The 20,475-nt window shown below is 45.8% G+C and overlaps 6 protein-coding genes across 6 annotated transcripts; 1 reads left to right on the top strand and 5 right to left on the bottom strand.

Annotated features, from left to right (window-relative positions):
* Positions 1–256: 256 nt before the first annotated feature.
* Positions 257–3,283, bottom strand: CNF01490 (expressed protein). The gene is made up of 5 exons (XM_024657364.1): positions 2,244–3,283; positions 1,677–2,197; positions 1,187–1,625; positions 852–1,136; positions 257–800 (listed from the first exon to the last, which is right to left on the bottom strand). The coding sequence occupies exons 2-5, from the start codon at positions 1,734–1,736 to the stop codon at positions 409–411; spliced, it is 1,176 nt and encodes a 391-aa protein (XP_024513015.1). The 5' UTR covers positions 1,737–2,197; positions 2,244–3,283; the 3' UTR covers positions 257–408.
* Positions 3,284–3,493: 210 nt separating this feature from the next.
* CNF01480 (Brt1, putative) lies at positions 3,494–4,321 on the top strand. The gene is made up of 5 exons (XM_571289.2): positions 3,494–3,615; positions 3,701–3,787; positions 3,860–3,889; positions 3,958–4,062; positions 4,120–4,321. Exons 1-5 carry the CDS (start codon positions 3,562–3,564, stop codon positions 4,231–4,233), a joined length of 390 nt encoding a protein of 129 aa, XP_571289.1. The 5' UTR covers positions 3,494–3,561; the 3' UTR covers positions 4,234–4,321.
* Positions 4,322–4,398: 77 nt separating this feature from the next.
* On the bottom strand, positions 4,399–7,431 carry CNF01470 (conserved hypothetical protein). Its single transcript, XM_571483.2, has 11 exons — positions 6,490–7,431; positions 6,410–6,421; positions 6,188–6,359; positions 5,989–6,135; positions 5,754–5,938; positions 5,438–5,701; positions 5,169–5,382; positions 5,014–5,111; positions 4,937–4,951; positions 4,590–4,885; positions 4,399–4,524 (listed from the first exon to the last, which is right to left on the bottom strand). The coding sequence occupies exons 1-11, from the start codon at positions 6,904–6,906 to the stop codon at positions 4,497–4,499; spliced, it is 1,848 nt and encodes a 615-aa protein (XP_571483.2). The 5' UTR covers positions 6,907–7,431; the 3' UTR covers positions 4,399–4,496.
* An 824-nt stretch (positions 7,432–8,255) lies between these two features.
* Positions 8,256–10,582, bottom strand: CNF01460 (allantoate transporter, putative). The gene is made up of 10 exons (XM_571481.2): positions 10,263–10,582; positions 10,182–10,193; positions 9,954–10,125; positions 9,749–9,895; positions 9,513–9,697; positions 9,196–9,459; positions 8,929–9,142; positions 8,782–8,879; positions 8,419–8,729; positions 8,256–8,370 (listed from the first exon to the last, which is right to left on the bottom strand). Exons 1-10 carry the CDS (start codon positions 10,476–10,478, stop codon positions 8,343–8,345), a joined length of 1,647 nt encoding a protein of 548 aa, XP_571481.1. The 5' UTR covers positions 10,479–10,582; the 3' UTR covers positions 8,256–8,342.
* A 1,534-nt stretch (positions 10,583–12,116) lies between these two features.
* On the bottom strand, positions 12,117–16,539 carry CNF01450 (conserved hypothetical protein). The gene is made up of 21 exons (XM_024657363.1): positions 16,060–16,539; positions 15,935–15,989; positions 15,824–15,881; positions 15,728–15,771; positions 15,555–15,671; positions 15,353–15,498; positions 15,240–15,300; positions 15,130–15,191; positions 15,005–15,069; positions 14,807–14,946; positions 14,710–14,757; positions 14,525–14,662; positions 14,368–14,460; positions 14,279–14,311; positions 14,116–14,229; positions 13,929–14,062; positions 13,831–13,876; positions 13,689–13,773; positions 13,623–13,639; positions 13,427–13,576; positions 12,117–13,364 (listed from the first exon to the last, which is right to left on the bottom strand). Exons 1-21 carry the CDS (start codon positions 16,132–16,134, stop codon positions 12,274–12,276), a joined length of 2,772 nt encoding a protein of 923 aa, XP_024513134.1. The 5' UTR covers positions 16,135–16,539; the 3' UTR covers positions 12,117–12,273.
* A 183-nt stretch (positions 16,540–16,722) lies between these two features.
* On the bottom strand, positions 16,723–19,429 carry CNF01440 (conserved hypothetical protein). Its single transcript, XM_571287.2, has 7 exons — positions 18,747–19,429; positions 18,575–18,687; positions 18,435–18,519; positions 18,207–18,384; positions 18,040–18,145; positions 17,746–17,943; positions 16,723–17,688 (listed from the first exon to the last, which is right to left on the bottom strand). The coding sequence occupies exons 1-7, from the start codon at positions 18,815–18,817 to the stop codon at positions 16,889–16,891; spliced, it is 1,551 nt and encodes a 516-aa protein (XP_571287.1). The 5' UTR covers positions 18,818–19,429; the 3' UTR covers positions 16,723–16,888.
* Positions 19,430–20,475: the final 1,046 nt, after the last annotated feature.

Genomic DNA, 20,475 nt, shown 5'->3' with positions numbered 1-20,475 from the left:
TCTTTTTGCTCCTGCTTCGTTCTTGTTATCGTATATCTGTTGCACGTCCGCCGCTGTTCCATGGATGCATCCCGTTGCTCCTCATTCAAAAGTCACAAACGACCGTGGATGACCGTTAAGCACCTGATTACTTAATATAATTGTACAATAATTATGGCAGGTCGATCGGACAAATATTATTCCTGTATTTTTGCGACGTTTTTGCACGAATTTTTTTCAGCACAGGCCTCTTTTTCTCGATCAAATCTTTGTTTGTGTCGCATCAACACCACATTTTTGTCCGTTCACTATGCCTGAGTTGTTCTAATGGAACTGTAAATAAACGTAGGAGAGTAATCCAAGTCTAGAGAATGGGATGAACCATACTACACAATAAACACAATATTAGGAAACCTTCCCCTGTATACCTTACATATAATAGAACAAGCGTTCCTTGAAATTAGGGATGTAAGAAGAAAGGTAACCCATAGTCTCATTCACACAAGAAATGAATCTATTCCCACCCATATCGTCCCTAGTAAGGTCTACTGGGCCAATTTTCTGATTGAGCCATGCCTGAAAAGAAGCATCAGAGAGCTGATCAGAGATAACAGGATCAAAGCCTTCCAGGGGGGGCATTACATCTTTAGTAGACATGTCTCCCCTCCTTATATTTGGTGCTACCCAGCGATGACCGTCAACGCCATAGGCAGTGTAGTCATACCCTCTAGCTTGGAGGACAGTACCGTCGTTGTCATCCTGGATGGCGAAAGGGTTTTGATCAATATCAATTCCTCCTTGCATTTTAAGGGTCAACTTCTCTATACATTGTGTCAGGTTTGTTACTTCAAATTACTGGAAATTCAACATACCACGCTTCCATATCATCTCAGGTGTACGACCACTTTCAGTGCGCAAACGATGCTTATTCCACTGACGAGTGAACCTCTCAAGGGCAGCGTTGATCTGAGGGATGAAGCAAAAATGTAGGCACCAAAGGTGGATAGGGTTTCCGAGGTCCAAAAAGCCTTGCTCAGCCAGCTGCTCAAACAAGGATGGGTACCGACCGGTGCACCAATTTTGAAGGTCTCTCCAGATCCTCTCAATACGTTGGTTATGAGTCGAATTACCCTGAATGAAGGACCCGCGATTGACGCCTACGGTTGGGTTAGCTACAACAAACATTGATCGGGCTGATTGAAGACACCTCGAAGCTCTTCCATTGCGTCCTTGACTCGAAGCATCTCAGTCCCATAATCAGCCCGCATTCGACTGGGTATACCATACTTGGTAACAGCCTCCTGGAATACACACAACACTGATTCTGCCCTGTTGTTGTTCATCGCCTTCATACCAACTAACATGCGCGACTTGCCATCAATAATGCCAATGATGACGATCCGATAAGCAGACAGTTTATGGTGCCCATCTATGTGCCACAGACTGTTGATGTGAGGGACAAAATACTTGCGGCGATTGACCATCTCTTGAAAGCGATGAGAAGCACCAGCGGGATCGATTATGCGGAGACACTCTCGCACACGCCACCGAGGGACAATAATAGGGTTTTCTTCGACTTGTAAGGCAGCAAGGCAACCAATGACGCCCTCTTTTCCGGTGCCGGCTTGTCGAATGCGTTGGATTGCCTAATTGACAGGTATAAATGTTTATGTGGGAAGTGAATAATTGTGACTTACCTGCTGGCATAACGCATCATTGGAGATTGGAGTAAAACGCTTTCGAAGATCGACATTCATCTCCTTCAAGCGATTCTCTCTCTCATAGTAGACTCGGATACTTCAAACAACTCCGCCATTTCCCATCGCCTCCACCCACCTTCGATAGCCTCGGCAAGAAGATCCGCATCCAGTTCTTTGCGAGGTTGACCGACACTGCGCCAGACATAGACACTGTGATCCTCCACAATCTCACCGGTCTCTCTCTCTGCATACTCGTGAACTGCGATGCGCAAGCGTATGAGGGATTCGTGCAATCGGCGAAGAAGCAGAGCCCAGGCATGGAAAGTTGACTGGATAACCATGTATCTGAGGACTCGAATATCGAGCCAAAGATCGACAACAGTGGTCAGGTGCTCTTCCAATTCTGCTGGGTCGATAGATGGGGCAAGGGGGAAGCGTAGGAACTCATGGATACCTCGCACTGAAACCTCGAGGTATTGGGTGACCATACGGATGTCATCGGAACTCATATATCCTCTCTGTGAAATATGAGTATCAAAACGTATAAGGAATAGCTTGACTTACTGGCAACAAATGATGCTTTGGTTCCTCTAAGTCCTGAGCATCCAATACGTCGTCGAGATCTTCGAGATCATTTTGGTCCGCCATATGGGGCGGTCGTGCGGTGACGGAAGTGCAAAAAGTGATTGATGCTGATGGTGTTGAACCCTGTTGGAGTCAAAATGGGTAAATATACAGTTAAAAGCTATGAGACATAAGTCAGAACAGCTCATGCATAGTGAACGGACAAAAATGTGGTGTTGATGCGACACAAACGAAGATTTGATCGAGAAAAAGAGGCCTGTGTTGAAAAAACATTCGTGCAAAAACGTCGCAAAAATACGGGAATGATATTTGTCCGATCGGCCTGCCATGATGAAACAACATGCTTTTAGAGTACTGTCGTACATTCAAACTGACAAATTGTTGTTGCATCATCCCCGCGTTTTGACAATAAATAGAAGGTAATTTGAGCACGAAATAAGAGTAGATGCATACATAGCAAGAGGTGTCGACAAGACTGATTAGTCCCACATTCAGTGGAAGTAAAACGAACGAGGACATGCCCAGTCAAGACTTCACTCTTCGCTTTGGACCATAAAGGCCATAACCCCGACATCAGCACGGGTTAACGAAAGGTTGAACCAAGCTGTGACGGGGGACTGAAAGCGATTATCGAATTGAAAGGAACAGACTTAGAAAGGGTGAGGCGCCTTAAAGTCCACATAGAATGTGACCCATAGGAGATGAAACGGATATAATCGAGTCTTGCATGGCCGGAAAAGAATACCTATAACGAGGAAAAGTCAGCACGAGCTTCTTCTCGTGCATTGTACGAGTGCAGAAGACTGTGAAAATCAGATGATGCGAAGTAAACGCCTCTATACTCAAGCCTGGTTGCAGCGTCCGAAGACATCTGGCCATTCAAGAGTAGTCGTACTGACGTGCAAATGTCGAGCAAATTTCGTCCGAAAAGATAGGAAAGAGCTTAAATCGACACGGGACTTACCTGAAAATATAGATGTTGATATGGGGAGCTCAAAATCGAAGGATCAACAAGTAAGAAAAGAGACAAAAGAGAAATGGAAAATGGAAAACCATAGAGACGGATTGTTGAATTTCGGCGGCAGTGACCGCGGCGGTGGAATATCTACACGGAAAACCACGTCACTCTTGGTCCTCCCCCACTTTCCCCCACTCTCCGCGGCCGGTTATGATGGTTCCTGAGCGTATTGGAAGCCGGAGGGGGTCTTCGATTTACGTGCAGGCATATATAATAGACGCTGTTGGCCGTTTCTATCATGCTCCCCACCGCATTCTTGAGTTTACATTTTATCCAACAATGCCCGCCGAATACGTCTTGACGAACGATGCTCCCCCTCCCTTGCCAGGAATCGTAGGTTCACTTCAAAGCCCTTTCATTGTCACATTATCTTAAAATATGCCATCGTAATCTTGCCGGCTAATGCATAACCCTGTAGTACACACAAGCGGTAAGGGCAGGCAACTACGTTTACACAAGCGGGTCAGTTGGCATGACCAAGGAAGGCAATATGGTCAAAGGGACTGTGAGTCGCACTTCATGATTGCCAATGAGATAGATACCTTGTCTCAATAACACACGGGCATGATGTTCATAGATTCAAGACCGAACACGGCAGGTCATCCAAGTGAGTGTATCCTTTCTGTTTTTGGAGTGGTAAGGGAGTAACTAACGGCTGTCTAAACTGTCGTCTAGAACCTTGAAGCCGTACTCAAAGGCGCCAATATGAATCTCTCTAACGTCGTTAAGGCCAATATCTACCTCTCTAACTTATCCAGAGACTTCGTAGCAGTCAACGAGGTAAGTCAACATCTTGAACGCCATGATCCTTCCGTGGTGTTGATTTCATTATTTTAGGTCTGGAAAGATATCATGCCCGAACCCAAGCCCGCTCGCACTTGCATTGGAGTTGCTGAGCTACCCGCCGGTGGTACCGATGTGGAGATTGAGTTCGTTGCCTACGATGGGTAGGATGTCTCTGCATACTACACCGAAAAGAAGAAAAACAATGAGTGCCACAACGGCGATGATAAACACTTCTTGTTAAACCTTCCGTTATAGCGGCAGAGAGACATATGCAAACATACCATGTCCCTGCCTCCTGTTGTTGATGAGCTAGTAGTAACTTCGTACATTCTTCATTTATCGAAATTATTCGATATAGGCTATACTCCTACAAATCCCTAACGACCATTTCCAATTGCTCTGGGGCTTTTCAACGAGGTCCTTCCAGATTATAATACATATATAAACGCCGGATTCCTACATAGACGGACACTCGTCAGCCACATCGTCCCCCTTGTCCAAATATTAATAAAACCACTCACTCCATATCTGTCATATCATCAAACGCATTCTCATACAACTTGGCTTCATCCAATCCCTTCTCTTGCATCTGCTGAGTCAATTTGGTCTTGTATGCCTTTGCCTCTTCGATGGTCATGATTGACATGTCTTCCAGCTCCTCAGGTAAACCCAGTGCGGCTCGACGCCTTGCCTGTCGCCTATTGAGGAATCGAAGGTAAAAGGACATTGCCACCATGAGGATGATGAGGGCTGAATAGCAACCGACGTTTACATAAATACCGGTGTAGTAGTAAGGGGCTTCCCTCTCAAGATAAACCTAGCCATACAAGACATTAGTCTCCCACCTTCCGACATCAAGACAACGAACCTGTGGACCAATGATCTGAAGGATATGCGTCATCAGCCCTCTATACCTCTTATCACATGATTTAAGTTGTCACTAACGTTACCAGTGCATTGGAAGACAAACATGGTGGCGAAAACTACCACTCGCTTTGTAGTTCCTGCAGCGTTCAATCCAGCCCAACTGTAGAGAAGCGGCTCTGACGTAGCCCTTGTGAGTGACTACCTTCGCTTTCTCAGTCATTTAAGTAACTCACGTATACCTGCCAATGGATACGCGATGTAGAATGAGGCCATCAAACCTGCCGTATTGGAGCGATCAACGTTGCAAAGGGCTGCAAGACCAGCAATGGGGAAAAGGGTAATTATAACAAGGACGATCCAACGAGTTTTTATGCGATTAGTGAGCCAGATACCAATGATAAGAGTGATAATGCCAATCACGCCTGTAGGAATGGACATGAGGGTCGTCTATTCACCCTGTTAGATCATAATCATCGGCAAAGTAATTGATTAATAGCTTTACCTCAAAAGAGTTAAAGTTGAAGCCTTTGATAATCAAACCACTGAATGCACCTATACCACCAGAAGGTGTAGCAGTGCACAAGTACATCGCTGCCCACATGTAAGTCTTTGGGTCTCGGTAAGTTTCTCGAACCTGGTTCCACTTCCATGTTGATGACTTAGTACCCATCTGGTTTTGCCGAAGACGTTCCAGAGCGATGTAACGATCCTCTCCATGACGAAGGAAGCGAGCAGTGGTGGGAGAATTGGGGAGAAGCCACCATACCTGATAGCTAATAAGCAGTTGCTATTTTTGCCGTACATTGGACGAGGCTCACAATTGGAACACAGGCAAGGGACAGAGCACCCATACAGATGAAAATTCCTTGATAAGGTTTGATTCCAGAGTTGACATGACCAACACCAAAAGCTAAGAGAGGACCGAGAATAGCTGCGCAAGAGTTGGCTACTTGCCACGCGACGGTTCGATAAGATTGTTCCCTACGGGTCCACCACATTTGTGCTACCCAGCCAGATGAGTTGTGCACATTATGCGAAAGCCATTCGACCTACTGATGAACACGAAGGATGGTAGAATGGTGGCCTCAAACGCTCCCAACAAGATACGAGCAACCAGCAGTCCAGCAAAGCTTTTGGCAGCCGTGGTGCAGATCGTTACAATGGACCAAGCAATGAAATTGAACATGACCCAGTATTTGACTAGACAACGGTCAATTATGCTCTATCTCAGACTAATTTCTTTAGCACTGACCAGGAAATACAACCAGGGCATAAGACGACAAAGGCTGGAATATGAGTTGTGAAACATAGACACAGGAGGACAGCCATGAATATTCGCTTCCCTGTAAGTTGGTTTCTTCTCGCAAATCGAAAACGGCAGCCTGGCTGACAGCGCCTTTGTCAAGCTGCTGAATCATGTAGACCTTCCCAGTTGTTAGACTTATGGTCATGCCAGTCGTCAACCAATGCTTACCATGCACATGGGCTACACAAAACAGGTCAGCACTAGCAGACTCTAAAACTATTAAGCTAGCCTGTAAGTCCACCACTCACAATGCAAACATAGATGTCCACCATGCGAAGTACTCTCTTGTTGTCTTCGAACGTGTACTCGATCGGACCCCGATCTTCGAGGATCTTGGCAGCCTCATCTGCCTGATTGTTTGCCCTTCTTTTATTGTGGCCATTTTCAAGATCTTGTATATCTGACTGGGGGGCGTTCTCTAGGTGTACAACGACTTCCTTCTCATCTTCCTTCAAATACTGGGACATGTTTTGAGTGGGGTCAGAAGAATGGGGTGTAATAGGCCGGGGGGAATAACTGCCATGTATAAGGCCATCTGAGCTCCTTATATTCGAAGGGCTACGGCTCATGTATACACCTTGATACCGTTCAGTTGACTGACAAAAAAAACCGTTGATAGACAGCAAGTTCCCAAAATACTTTTTCAAAGCTTGGCGGTCCATCATCCTTCCGCGGCATATTCGGGCCGCTTGGCTGATACATACAGTTAGTACTGTACTCCAAGACGTGGAAAAGTGCCGGATGGCAATGGCGCTACCATGGACGTCGTCAGGTGATAAGGCAGGTGACAGGTGATCAGCAGCAGTCCCGTTTCGGTGAGCGGCTCGAATTCAAGGAGTATAATGGTGGTCATATAATGATGAGGTTGATCGGGATTAATTTTACTGATTGATAAAGTGCAAGAAGCAATAGGGCAACGCATGAAGCGATGCAGCAGTATTGGACCAGAGCACTACAGCGTTGATAGTCGGGGAGATGCTGAAGAAGACGATGATCGATTGAGGTCGGCATAAAGATGAGTCGCTGTTACATGCTTGCACACTCGGCCATGCAGTTGAGTGATGTATGGTCAACTATCTCGTCCATTCGCTCGTCAATTATTCTCAGGAACACAACATCAGCGGTCTCTAGCTAGGATTAGCTTAAACCTACATTCTATATTTTCATATTCGATCGTCAGTCAAGGCGTCAATCACTGCTTTGTATTACTTTTTTCTGAGCCGCCGCTCTCGCGTTCTTTTGATCTTCATTCTGTGAAGTGGAGGGTATCCGCCCTACGCATCCCTATTCGGCGATAGCCCGGCGTGCCTGTCTTTCTCTTTTGTTCTTTGTACCTTTCTATTCTTTTTTGTTCTTCGGCATTATTGCCCATATTCCTTATTGTTCTTCGGCACGATGTACGCTCAGAGCTCTTGTACTGCCTAATATATATATCAAGATCCCTGCATCATACATCATGCGCCATCACTTCTTTTCTTGATCATACAATCAGATTCGCTCTCCTTTACATTCATCATCCTATATCTCTTCGGTGGAGAAGAGAAGAAGTCACAGTGGATAAAGTAGCCCACCCAAATGCCTCGTATCTCCGCCTGTTGAGCTGGAATAGCCATGAACCAAGGAATAAGAAGTGCCTGGCTGCTATTATCGAAATTCTCTTGGGGCAAATGACTGCCGTGCCGTACCCGGTATCCTTACCTTGTTCTTTTGTATAACAATTCGTATCACAATACCTTAATCTGAAGCGGATTACAAATAGCGCGGAAATGTGTCCCGACTGACATGAGGTTTAGTTCATTATGACAGTCAACAAGTTGATAAATATCACAGGTCGCTTGTCATTAATTAGTGCAGTCAGTGTAAGGAGGTGGGCAGTTTTCAATCTAAGGACATTAGTATGCAATCTGTATTTGTCTACCATTTCGAACAAAAGGTGCAGCAATTCTAGCCGGATAGATCTACTCTTTTTCCTCTCTAGCCCAGCCGCAATTTGGAAGTCGGATACATAGCACATAGCGGTACGAAGGAGGCCGCTTCTAAGATCAACTTTCTACTCTGAAGATTATCATCAAAAGTTGCTTCTAAGTTCAAATCTTCTAGTTTACAATACATAGATGAATGCCGGATTCCTAACATCATGGTTAGTTCCAATTCCTCAGGCACGAAAAGCAACTTACTCCATATCTGTCATATCGTCAAACGCGTTCTCGTACAGCTTCGCCTCATCCAAACCATGCTCCTTCATCCGCTGAGCTAACTTGACCTTGTATCGTTGTGCTTCCTCAGTAGTCATGATTGACATGTCTTCCAGCTCCTCTGGAAGACCAAGGGCTGCACGGCGTTTGGCTTGACGCTTGTTAAGGTATCGCAGGTAGAACGACATGGAGACCATGAGAACAACCAGAGCGGCGTAGAATCCAAGGTTTGAGTAAAGCCCAGTGTGGTAGTAAGGCTCTTCTTCCTTCAAGTATAACTGTGGTCCTACAATCTAATTCTGTTGTAAGACCCTCTCGTACCAATGGATCATCCACCCTACTCACATTGCCAGCGCACTGGAAGACAAACATTGTTGCGAATACCACCACACGTTTTGTCGTTCCGGCTGCATTCAGACCAGCCCAACTGTACAACAAAGGTTCTGCGGGGGTCATCAGCACATGTAAGACCTGTAACATTCATCCACTCACGAATACCCGCAAGAGGGTATGCAATGTAAAAGGACGCCATCAGACCCCCAGTATTATCTCTAGGCACATTACACAACGCTGCGATACCACCGATAGGGAAAAGGGTGATAATCACCAACACGGCCCAACGCGTCTTGTATCGGTTTGTGAGCCAGATACCGATGAGAAGGGTGACAATGCCAATAGCCCCAGTTGGAATAGACATCAATGTCGTCTGCTCAGTATGTGAGCTCCTTGAATGATTTCTCGACTAGGTAATCGACTCACCTGAAAAGAGCTGAAATTAAATCCTTTAAGGATTAACCCATTAAAAGCTCCAATTCCTCCGGAGGGAGTAGCAGTGCAAAAATACATGGCAGCCCACATGTAGGTTTTGGGATCTCGATAAGTCTCCCACACCTGGTTCCATTTCCACTTTGAGGATTTAGTACCCATTTGATTCTCTCGAAGGCGGTCCAAGGCAATATGACGGTCATCCCCTTTACGGAGGAAGCGAGCGGTAGTAGGAGAGCTGGGAAGAAGCCACCACACCTAGCAGCCTGCTCAGCGTGCGGTCGTCAAAGATACTCAAGACTGATTCTTACAATAGGTGAACATGCAAGCGAAATGGCACCCATACACAGAAAGATTCCTTGATAGGGTTTGATACCGGAACTGACGTGACCAACACCAAAGGCCAGCAAAGGACCAAAAATGGCGGCACATGAATTTGCAATTTGCCAGGCGACAGTCCTGTAAGACTGTTCTCGTCGAGTCCACCACATTTGAGCTAGAATATCACCATTAGTACTTATCCGGAACAGTTTGTATTCGAACCCACTGATGAAAACGAATGATGGCAAGATGGTCGCTTCGAACGCTCCCAGAAGAATACGAGCAATGAGCAAACCGGTAAAGTTGGTGGCGGCGGTGGTACATATGGTTACGATAGACCATGAGATGAAGTTGAACATGACCCAATATTTTACTGCGCAGTCTTGTAGTTAGCCTTATTTGGCTCCATGGAAGTCCCCGGCAAGTCTCACCTGGGAAGACTACCAGTGCATAGGAGGATAAAGGTTGAAATATAAGTTGTGCCACGTAAACACAAGAGGTAAGCCACGAATATTCACTACCTTGAAGGTTGGTCTCCTCTTGTAGGTTAAAGACAGCAGCCTGGCTAATAGTCATCTTGTCCAACTGCTGCAACATGTAGACCTGCCATATGTCAGCTTCCCCAGGAGGTACATGGAGCAGTTCGAATGTATACATACCATGCACATAGGCTGAAATTGAAAGAAAAAGTATGTTGTCAGTCACTGAAGGTGCAGGCCGTCGAGACAAATGATACTTACGATGCACACATAAATGTCGATCTTACGAAGCACTCTTTTGCTGTCCTCTATGGTGTATTCTATCTCCCCCCTCTCTTCTAAGATTTTGGCTGCCTCATCGAGTTGGTTATTGACTTTTCGCCTCTTGTGTCCATCCTCTAGATCTTCCTTTTGTGTATCCACATGTTCGAAATGCGAAATCACCTCTTTTTCGTCTGCTTTGTAATCCTGCGACATTGAAGCTCAAGGGTATATATCGTTTCAGTGGTCCGTAGGGAAGGAGAAGAGGTTTCATATATATATGTATATTAACCGCAATATTGTTTGAGGCTGATAGCGGCTACATACTGATCCTTTCAAAGTATAAAAGAATCGGAGGAAGCTACGAATAAGCTCGACGGCTCATCTTCTGTCCGAGACGAGTGTTGGTGACGCAGCCGATGGGTAATCGCGGTAAGCTAACTCCGATCATATCTCTAATAAGAGTTTTAAGCCTAAACTGCTGTTGCAGCTCTGTTATGCATACCTGGTGTGCGGCGTAATAACATGTTCGTATCGTTAACCCCAAACTCCTATGATTTACTCTGAGCTCTACTACGATCATATTAGTTCATCAAGAAGAAAAGCTTCACTTTCTGTCTGTTTTTTAACCGCTTTCTTTCTCTCACAAAAGTGGCTCGTTAACAGTCATCCATTCGACATCCCTTCTTTTGCGCAATACCATAGCGCTAGCCTTTGCCGTGGTCATGATCATGTCACTGATGGAGAATTATTATTCAGCTCAAGGATTTTCCATAAGCTAATCACAGTTGGTCACAGGCCGCCGTCATCATCATCTTTACTGGCACGATTATTGCTAGTTCATCGGAAAAAGGAAACAAATCACGATATAACAAATAAGTACTATGTGCAGAAGGAAGATGCATAACCCAAAGACCAGTTTCAGTCTACAAGTTGACAGATTGCCCGATGTTAGGGCTCGGTGTAAAGATACTTAATACTGATATGAGGGGCGAAGAGGGAGGAAAAGAGGTAGGAGAAAACTTATCGGTCGAAACAAGAAGGCGATGCGTGGCGTGCCGGGCGCTCTTGCCGCCGGACCATTCCGGGCCGCCACATGCCCCACAACAGAGGGCCCACATGGGGCTTGGGGTCGATGGAGGCCCCAAGGAGTGCCTTAATAGCCTAACTGAAAATCAAGCCTGATAAATCTACATGAAACACGTGCGTGTCCGCTGCAGTCGGCATCTGGGAGCCTCGCTGTCCGTCGATAACCTGCATCACGTTCATACTTCGCACTTCAACTTCTTGTTGTACTTATTTAATACCCGAACACCGGACCGCAACCATGCCGCCGCCTGTTGATGTCAATACCCGCGGGCCGATAGCAACTCCATCTGTGAATTATTATTAACTACTCACTTGCACGTTTTACATATTACAGGCTGTATGGGTGGTAATAATGCGATCAGCGTTGCGGCTGAGGCTTTAGTAATAGATGGCAGTGCTGAAGCACGGGCACCTAGAGTCGTTGCTACGGTGGCGGATTGTAGTGGTGCTGATGGTGATGATGATGATGGAAATGCCGAGAGAGTTGCTGTTCGCATGCTGTTAAGAAGAGGGCTGATGATTTCGCGCTTCTTATTATGTACTCTTTGCTTTCTACAACGGTACTTCTCTCTTTGCATGGTAACTGCTCTGCCCTTTTTGAATTATCCGAAGGAATATATCGTGCTTGATTTTGCTGCTCACAATTTGTACTACGGGTACTAGCACTGCTTTAGCTCACAGCTACGACGTAGGACGTAAAAACGGCAATAGTACTCGTACAACGTCAACAACAGCGACGTCTACTCATTGCACAATAATATCAAAAATTCATGGTCAATCTATACAGACACGTTACTGGTCATGCGTCCCAATCCGCAACGGTCATTCCTCGAAAGATTTCGTAAAACATAACAAACCTGCACGTAATGTGTGATGAAGTTTTCATCTATACAACTTGTGTAGCGTTTTGCGAATGATCACTTCATCGTTCAAAGTGCCCAAGCAATCGTTCCAATAATTGCTCTATGTGTTTCTGTCGCCGGTCCATTTCTTCAAGCTTCTCCTTCATATTTTGTTTTAATGCTTCTTCTTCTGGCCTGGCCAGAGCCAGAACTTCCACTTGAGAAGCCTTAGCCACATTGCTGGCCTGTGAGTTTGGAGTGTGTGGTCGCGAATCATTAACGGTACCTAAAGGGGAGTATGCGCCTGGAAAAGCTGTCTGAAAGCGCGTAGCCTTGACCGACAGTGGTGAAGTTTTAACTTCTTCCCTATTACCGATAGGCAGACCACCATGACCGACAGCAAGGTTCCCTTCTTTGCGACCAGCAATGGAGCTGCTGGGATCGCATACTGGATCGTCTTCCGGATCTTTCAGATCGCTTGAGAATGAAACACTCTTGCCTTCGGTGATAGGCGCGATGGAAGGATTTATGAGATATGATTTATTGGAGCGGGATACTGAATTTGTTGCTGGATGTTGATGCGGATCTTGCTCTTTGCTTGAAAACTCTGGGAATGATTCCGACCTAAAATGACTCCGTCTAGGTTTGGAAGATGGACCGAACACAGGGGGCGCAGCAAGCGCGGGACCTGCGCCTATGGCTCCAGCCATCGACGCCCTCCTCCCCCTCAAAGCATCAGATTCCGAGCCTCGAACAAAAAGCTGGGCCAAAGGACTAGGGCCGTGGATAGAACTATTTCGTCGACGTATAGGGACTTGATAGGGATTTTGGATGTATGACCGATGTGATGATGGCATAGAGTTACGTCGAGCGTGAGGGTTTTCCAACTGATGTTCAAGGCGCGACGGGGACGCCGTCAAAGGAGATGCGGGTGATGGAGGTGAAGAATGTTTTTTCGAGGGAGCAGTGGCGGAATCAAAGGCAGTTATGTCTTGACCGGGTCTTTCGTCGTCATTGTTCATTGACGGGGGATCGCCATCGAAGGCAGGGGGTAAAATGATCTCTGACTCATCCACTTCATCGTCCCATCCAGCATAGAAGGCCCCTACCTCCCTTTCGATCTCAAACACTGCCGCAATATCGCTTCTCGAAGCAAAATTGTCGAAACCAGCTAGATTAGAACAAATGATATAAGTATTGCTAGTACACAAGATGGATAATGATAAGAATCACCTGCCGCCTTGAGACGTCTAGGAAGACTCCCAACATATCTTTCCGCGAAGTCCCCAAGCTGCTCCATCAGACCTTGATCCTGATATGACTGCCTTTCGTACAGGGCTATCAAGAGCAATATATGTACGCTCGTCACCCTGATCATGAAAACTGGCGATGGATCAGCTGAAGCATTATCGAAATTTCTACCACTCACCATTGACCTTATGAAACCTAATGGGAAAATGTTTAGCTAGTAGCGAAAAAGAAGTCAGTTACTTACCACCTCGCGTTGAGAACGTATCTCATCGGCCACATTATGATCACAGCAACCAAATTGAAAGGTAACTGGTAACTAAATACAGCATCTAGATTCAATATTAGCTTAAGTCTGTTCGAATAGGAAGAGGGTTTGTGATGCGCACCTGCCTTTACGCCTTCAAGAGTAGATACAGCTTTTCGAAACATTGACTGATTGTGGCGTCGTTTAAGCGAAAATTCTGATGTATTTCCATGCGCTTACCTCTGCAGCGGCATCGGCGTTGATAGTGGCAAAGGTATTGCCAAGGATGGCGACAAGTACAGTCAAGAGCAATGTGTTTGAAAGTAAGGCGTAGAAGACCATGAGCAGAGGCCCTAGAAATGGGTGAAAAAGATCTTCGAGGATCGATTAGAGTTTCAATGCGATAATTTCCTTTCGTCTCACTCACAAGCATGTTCAAACCCTGAAGCATCTAGTCCAAAGTACACCTCCAACAACCACCACGCTATTTGTGATAACTCGAATTTTCCTTGACCAAGAGTGAATAGCGCGTATACGAAGCCTATAAAACGATCAAATCCCTATCATACAGTTCAGAAGCCCGGACGTACCTAGAAAACAGAATATACCAACTCCCATCAAAACTGAAACGAGTAAACTTTTGGCATAGACTAATGTTGACTTCAGATAACAAACTTACAGAAGAATTCTGTCAACATCGACCGTATGCTCAAAATCATCAGGTTATTGGCAAGCGTGACGAACGCCAGACGAGGAAAAATTAGTACAGCACCTGTTAAGTCTTTATGATAAATACCCTCCGATCATTGACTGCTTCCGTTAATATCTGGACTGACCTATTGCTAACCAATCTGCTCCTAGCCCCAGCGCGTATTCGTTATGATATCGGGCTCCGTAAGTTCTCGCTCCGAGATACACGGCGTAGATGATCATGAAAACTAGATCGAACCCGTTGACAAGGCTGCTGCTGAATACTATAGAGCACATTAGCCTCACGTAACAAACAGATGGACTGCATCACCTTTCAGCCCATGCTCTCGGATAGCCGCAAGTTTATCTAGGGAGAATGCTAAGGAAACATTGAACTTCCGCGTCTACCTGATTATTATCGTACTTACCCATAGCATAGATAATGAACGCCCACTCTCGGCCATTGATGCGGCTCTCGACAAGGCCTTCAATGGCAATGACATACAGTATAAATAAGACGAGGAAATTGACATATTCAAGCATGGATCGATACCGTGGTACCTTTAACCTACATTTTACAATCACATCAGCCAAAACTGCGTACAGCTGAACATCCTAAACCTTACCTGTAATGATCCAAAAATGGTGCTTTGTGAGGATTATACATCTGAATAGGCTTCTTTTTATAGTTCTATCAACCGGAATCAGCAATTCTGTTTGTTCTTTTTCTTTGACGGTTAAACGGGCGTACGTCAGCTATGAGAGCATGCGCATTCAGGGCAGTATAGATGATACGTCCGCCCCATATGCCCTCTGCAATGATTGTCATCAAATCGTCCATACCAAGCAGAAGAAACTTGCCGATGACTTTTTGGCATGAGGGACTTCTAATAAATCTCTTGGAACTGCTAATAATGGCCATCTTCCTATATGTATCAGCCCAGTCATGCGCGTTTAAGACCATTAGAATTCACCTCTAACGCAGTTCCACCCTGCCTCAATAATTCATCATCGCCTTCCTCCTTCGCCCTGTCTATCACCTCTTGCGAGGCTCCTTGGAAAAGCGCCCAAGGTGTTAACAAAACTGTTGCAAGTGGCAAGCTCCTTTCTGACCATCCTCCTGCCCGACAGTTCATTTCAGCGGAATAAAATCAATGGTGAAGCAAATCCACGTACGAAGGACCCTACTAGCCAATATCTCACATAGAGTAGCTCTGGTCAAGGAAAGAGTGGCGATGGACAGTTGGGTAGACTCTCTGCTGAATTGTACTTTATTCAATAGCAAGCAGAACACTTATTGTTGAAGGGGATCAATAATTGGCAATCCCTGGTGACCGTGGAAAACTCACCAATCGCCTGATTTTGCAGAGCCAAATATTTTTCAGTCAGTGGGCTTGTTAATTGTGGAAGTCAGCGAGATTTACACGCGCTAATAATAAGCATACCGAACGATGGTATATGTAGAGTCAGGGGCAAGGAGCTGCTCATGGGTCAAAGGTGCATCTGCAGGAAATCATCAACAGATCCCTATGAACATTGGTAGTAAAAAGCCTTACCAATATGAGACATGATGTCAACTCTGATAAGATGAATAAGAGGGTATACTTTGGTCTACAGTGATTGTGAGTGGTTGAAAATCTAAATCCGCAGTAGGTTGCTCTCTACTGTCAAAAATGCTCACCTCGCTGAGAACTTTTGGCGAAAGGCCACTGGTTGAGGTTAAGAGAGGGGTCGCTTCCCCCGACGTCGAAGCCATGATGCACAAAGGCTAATGTTCCTGGTATGATGAAAAGAGAATCCTGAATAAGGTAATTTGGCAGAACGCAACGCCAAACGTAGATGGCTGAAAACCCGTCGCAGTCTTCTGAGATCTGACAGTTATTCTTGAAGTTCTGGCAAGTCAGGACCGCAAACAAGCGAAATCACAGATTATCGTTACAGCAGTGGCCGTATATTAAACCAGAAGTGCGTGTAGCTGAGCTGCCAACCTTTCTTTTAGATTTGTTGGAATGTGCGACCGACGAAAGTTGTACTGGTACAAGTGGGATGGCGTACGATAGGGCGATTATTAGAGATATGGTATGCTGCGACTAGCGACAAGACTAGTCGGAAGTCGCTGCTTTATATCAATAAACAATATCCGTCCGCACTATAAAGGTACGTATTTCAATTAGAGATCAGCATGAATGGCCTGCTGGAATCGATGATGATATATATACTGGCGATTACGTAAAGGTTACCAATCATAATAACCGGGGTTTTTTTTTTTTTTCAGCTTCGTTCACCGCCGTCCGTCGTCTCCCAAGATGTCCTTCATCGTTATGTAAGTGGAACCTGGATGCTAGATAGTGTACATGTTTATTAGTAGACTATTTAGACACTACTCATCGTGGTGTATCAAGCGTTATCATTTCAGGTGTACATAAATGACACACTTCAGTAATGATGAGTACAACCACATCAACCGTGTACGTCTCAACAAGAGCTTTTCCCCCTTCCTCGCCGTGTGATTACAGCACGACCCTTCGACCAAGCTCCCCCAACTGCCTAGCATCCTCCGCCCAAGTATTCTGAACTTTGGTCTTCGGAACACCTGATGGACTCTGGCTTGAATGTCTGTCCACTACTGAATATCTCCCTGAAGGGCTCAATTTGCTGGCCGGAGGCAGCATCGAACCTCCGCCTTCAGGAGACGCCTCTTCCTTGAAGGTCGCTCTCAAAGGTGGTAATGTTACGCCACCAGTGGGCAAATTGGGGGAACCAGAAGTCCGATCGCCAGGATATTGCGCATTTAGCTCGCCAGGAGTTGCCGGACGAGAGGCTTCGTTACCCTGGTTAGCATTATTGTAGGTAGATGGGGCGTCTCTGTATAAATGAGGAAGTTGATTGCGCATATGATCGTCAACTGGCGTGTAACGACGAGTATCACCAGGTGTCGCAACAGCATAACGCCCATCCGAAGGCATTGGATCTCTGTAAGGAGGATAAGGAAGGGGAGTATCGTAATAATGACCGTTTTTCAGATAATCGGACGGGCGGGTAGGGTAGCTATAAGCGTACTGTGGAGCTGGTGACCCACGAGAAGCCCCTATCCATGCTGGAGGACCATAAGCACCCATCTCTCGCCCAAAATCATTGGAGATAGCTGGGAGCATTGGCGGGGGACCTGGAAAAAAAGATGGAGGTCGTTGTTCTATATTGCGAGAAGGCTGCTCGTAGGGATGATAGCGTTTGTTGCTGCTCCCGTTAGTGTGTTGTGAGCAGCCATTTGACATGGGGTTCAAATGTGATGGAGGTTGATGAGATGGTTCTGTAGAAATATTTATTGGCTCTCTGCGCGGCGATTGATAAGGTCGAGTGTACTTGCCAGCAGGTTGATACATCCCTCTCTCCGCAGCTGGTGATATGCCCGGTGACATGTATGAAGGATTATGAAAATAAGCTGGAGTCGAAGCTGAAGCTCGTGGATAAGCCTCTGGACGAGATTGAGGGTAGGATGGGGGATAGGCCGTAGGAGGTTGTTGAGGATGAAGCGGGTATGAAAGGGTCGCGGGCGATGAAGTAGCTGTGGCAGATGTAGTAGCCTGTGAGCTGCTTCCAGCATTGTTTTGGTGATGCGGCTGGGAACTTGGTCTCGGCACAGCATATTCTGTATCCCTACGGGTTTCCCATTCCGGCCATATGCCGGGGGTCACCTTGAGATGCCTCAAAGCTGGCAGTTGATGTGGGAGTGGAAGAGGGTTCAGGGGATCGCCTTGAGGATTACGCTACAAAAGAGAGACACCGATTAACATTGACGTGAGGAATATGAACAACAAGAATACGGACCTTGCTCGAATATGCCACAACATGGAACTTCTTAACTTTACCAGTGACAGGATGAGTCATTGTGGTTGAATAAGTTTGCTTAATCAGACTGTCGGAGCGATGTGTAGAGCCAGGGTGATACATGTTGTGACCGTATGGGGTTTCCAACTGTCGAGGTGGAGATAGCGATTCAGAAGACCTGGAAAGACTGTTAACTTTCAGTTAAAGACAAAGAAGTAATTTATGCACTCTGTGTAGACCAAAAATCCTCCTCCTCCTACTCTAGAAGCGCCCCACCGTCGACCATCGGTCCATCGCCTCATGTTTGTTTCAGCTATCGCACAAGGTAAGTTATGGGAATTGCATAGTAGAAAACAGACCAAACTTACCTTCCTCCCATACCCACACGGTACCTGGGCGGATCATTGACCTCTCATGTCCAGTCAACCTCCTGGTTACCCTCGGAACCAAGCCAAGCCTGGCGGCTTCCAATATATGAATACTAAGAAGCTTGTCACTTAGCAACGAAGATACGGCTAAACAAGTGATTACCAAACTCACGCATCGATTGGGGATTTGAGAATACAGATCGCAGCTGGCTGCTGTGTAGATGCTGTCTCGTACATGTCCATCTTGAAAGATAGCAGGGCTTTTAACTGGAAACTTTTCGTGAGACTGTTCTCCTAGCACTAAGGACTCCTAAGATAAGAGTGATCGAAACAGCTGTGAATTTGGATTGAAGATTCTATATGGCGACAAAGGCGGAAATCGACGGTGTGTAGTGAGAAGTTGTCGCTGGTAGACTGCTGCTCTATCTTATACGAAAGGCTATAGGTTTGTCTAGGATTGTGTAGATAATGTCGCGACCCGGTGATTGACAATTAAAAACAAGAATCTGTTGCTTGATTTGAAGAGATAGTGAGCTGCGAATATTGGATAAAGGTCAAAGAAATGAAAGAAGTTGAGCTGAGGCTGTTGGAAATGCGAGATGCCTCTAATGGAGGTTGAACGGGTATCCAGTAGAAAAAAAGCAGACGAAAGGTTACCCTTGATCTTTACAACCTTGTGAAGCTTTTAAGTATATATAGACTCGTTTGCCACTATGGCTAGACTGTAGTGGTGCGTGATGCGTGGTGTCGTTGCAGTGGTTGAGACTCAAAGCTCAAGACCCGAAGTAATTGATAATTGACCTGCTCTGGCCTTTTGGCTCATGCTATGCTCTTCGGATCTGAAGTCTGAAGTTTCCCCTATTCTTTTGGGCTTTTGACTTTTTGGCCTTGGCTAATTTGGCGTTTTGGCATTTTACGATCTTGATCCTGGATTCTGGAATCCCTGGATCCTGTCTTTCCTTTTTTTCTTAGCCTGCGGCCCCTAGCCGCCTGTCGCGCTCATCCACATTTGACTTTCGAGATCTCTGATTCTGCCGGTGATATTCTTTTTTGACATTTTGTCATGTTTGAAGCGTGTTTGACATTTGACATCTAAGCATTGATGAGCATCTGAGTTCTAAATTCTAAACTCTTAGTTCTGCATAGAATATATTCTTAGTTCGAAGTTGCATGAGTTCTGCGATCTGCGGTTGGCGATTGGCCGATTGACAATTCAGGCTGGGCTATGGACTGCTGGCCTTAACTGATAGTAATCAGCAGCTAGCGTCTTATCACAGGAAGTCGAAAACTCAGAGATTGCCAGAAAATAACATCAGAATGACAGACAAGAGAAGAAGAGGTAGACAATGCTTGCTGCGACTTGTGGCCTGCCAGCTGAGGTAGAAGAGTATACGTAGGGACTTGGATTAAAGGTTAATATGTTAACCGTGGGCCGTGAAACAGAAAGCTTACTGCTGCTGCCTGCTGTTCTTCAACCCTTCTTTGACCCTGAAAATGACATACATAAGCTTCTATAAGCAATTAGATTTTCGATCTGTCGATTGCCGGGCCTTTTTTATTTCTAATTTAAATTTTATTTGTTATTTGTTATTTGTTATTTTAGCATCTGTCCGTTTTCTGTTTGTCACTTTCCCATCCTTAGTTTCCCTTGCCCCTCGTTTCCCCTCCCCTCCCCTTCTCTTATGAGTGCGATCAGTACGGGGGACGGGAATCTCTTCATCTCCATCCCATTTCCGATTTCACATGCCCCATGGAGCCTGAGTCATGGCGCAGGATGCAGGATGCGTGGTGATACCGTCAACCTTTTTCAGCCGGGCTTCAAGAAGAAGCCTCCTTGTCCTCGATCCACCACCACCACGTTCCGTTGTTGGCTCGCACCCACCTCCGTTCTTAGGTCCTTC

This window comes from Cryptococcus neoformans (genome assembly GCF_000091045.1).
Source record: "Cryptococcus neoformans var. neoformans JEC21 chromosome 6 sequence".
In the NCBI taxonomy this organism is placed as follows: domain Eukaryota; kingdom Fungi; phylum Basidiomycota; class Tremellomycetes; order Tremellales; family Cryptococcaceae; genus Cryptococcus; species Cryptococcus deneoformans.
Note: the sequence above shows the minus strand (reverse complement) of the source record. Positions and strands in the feature narration are given on the sequence as shown.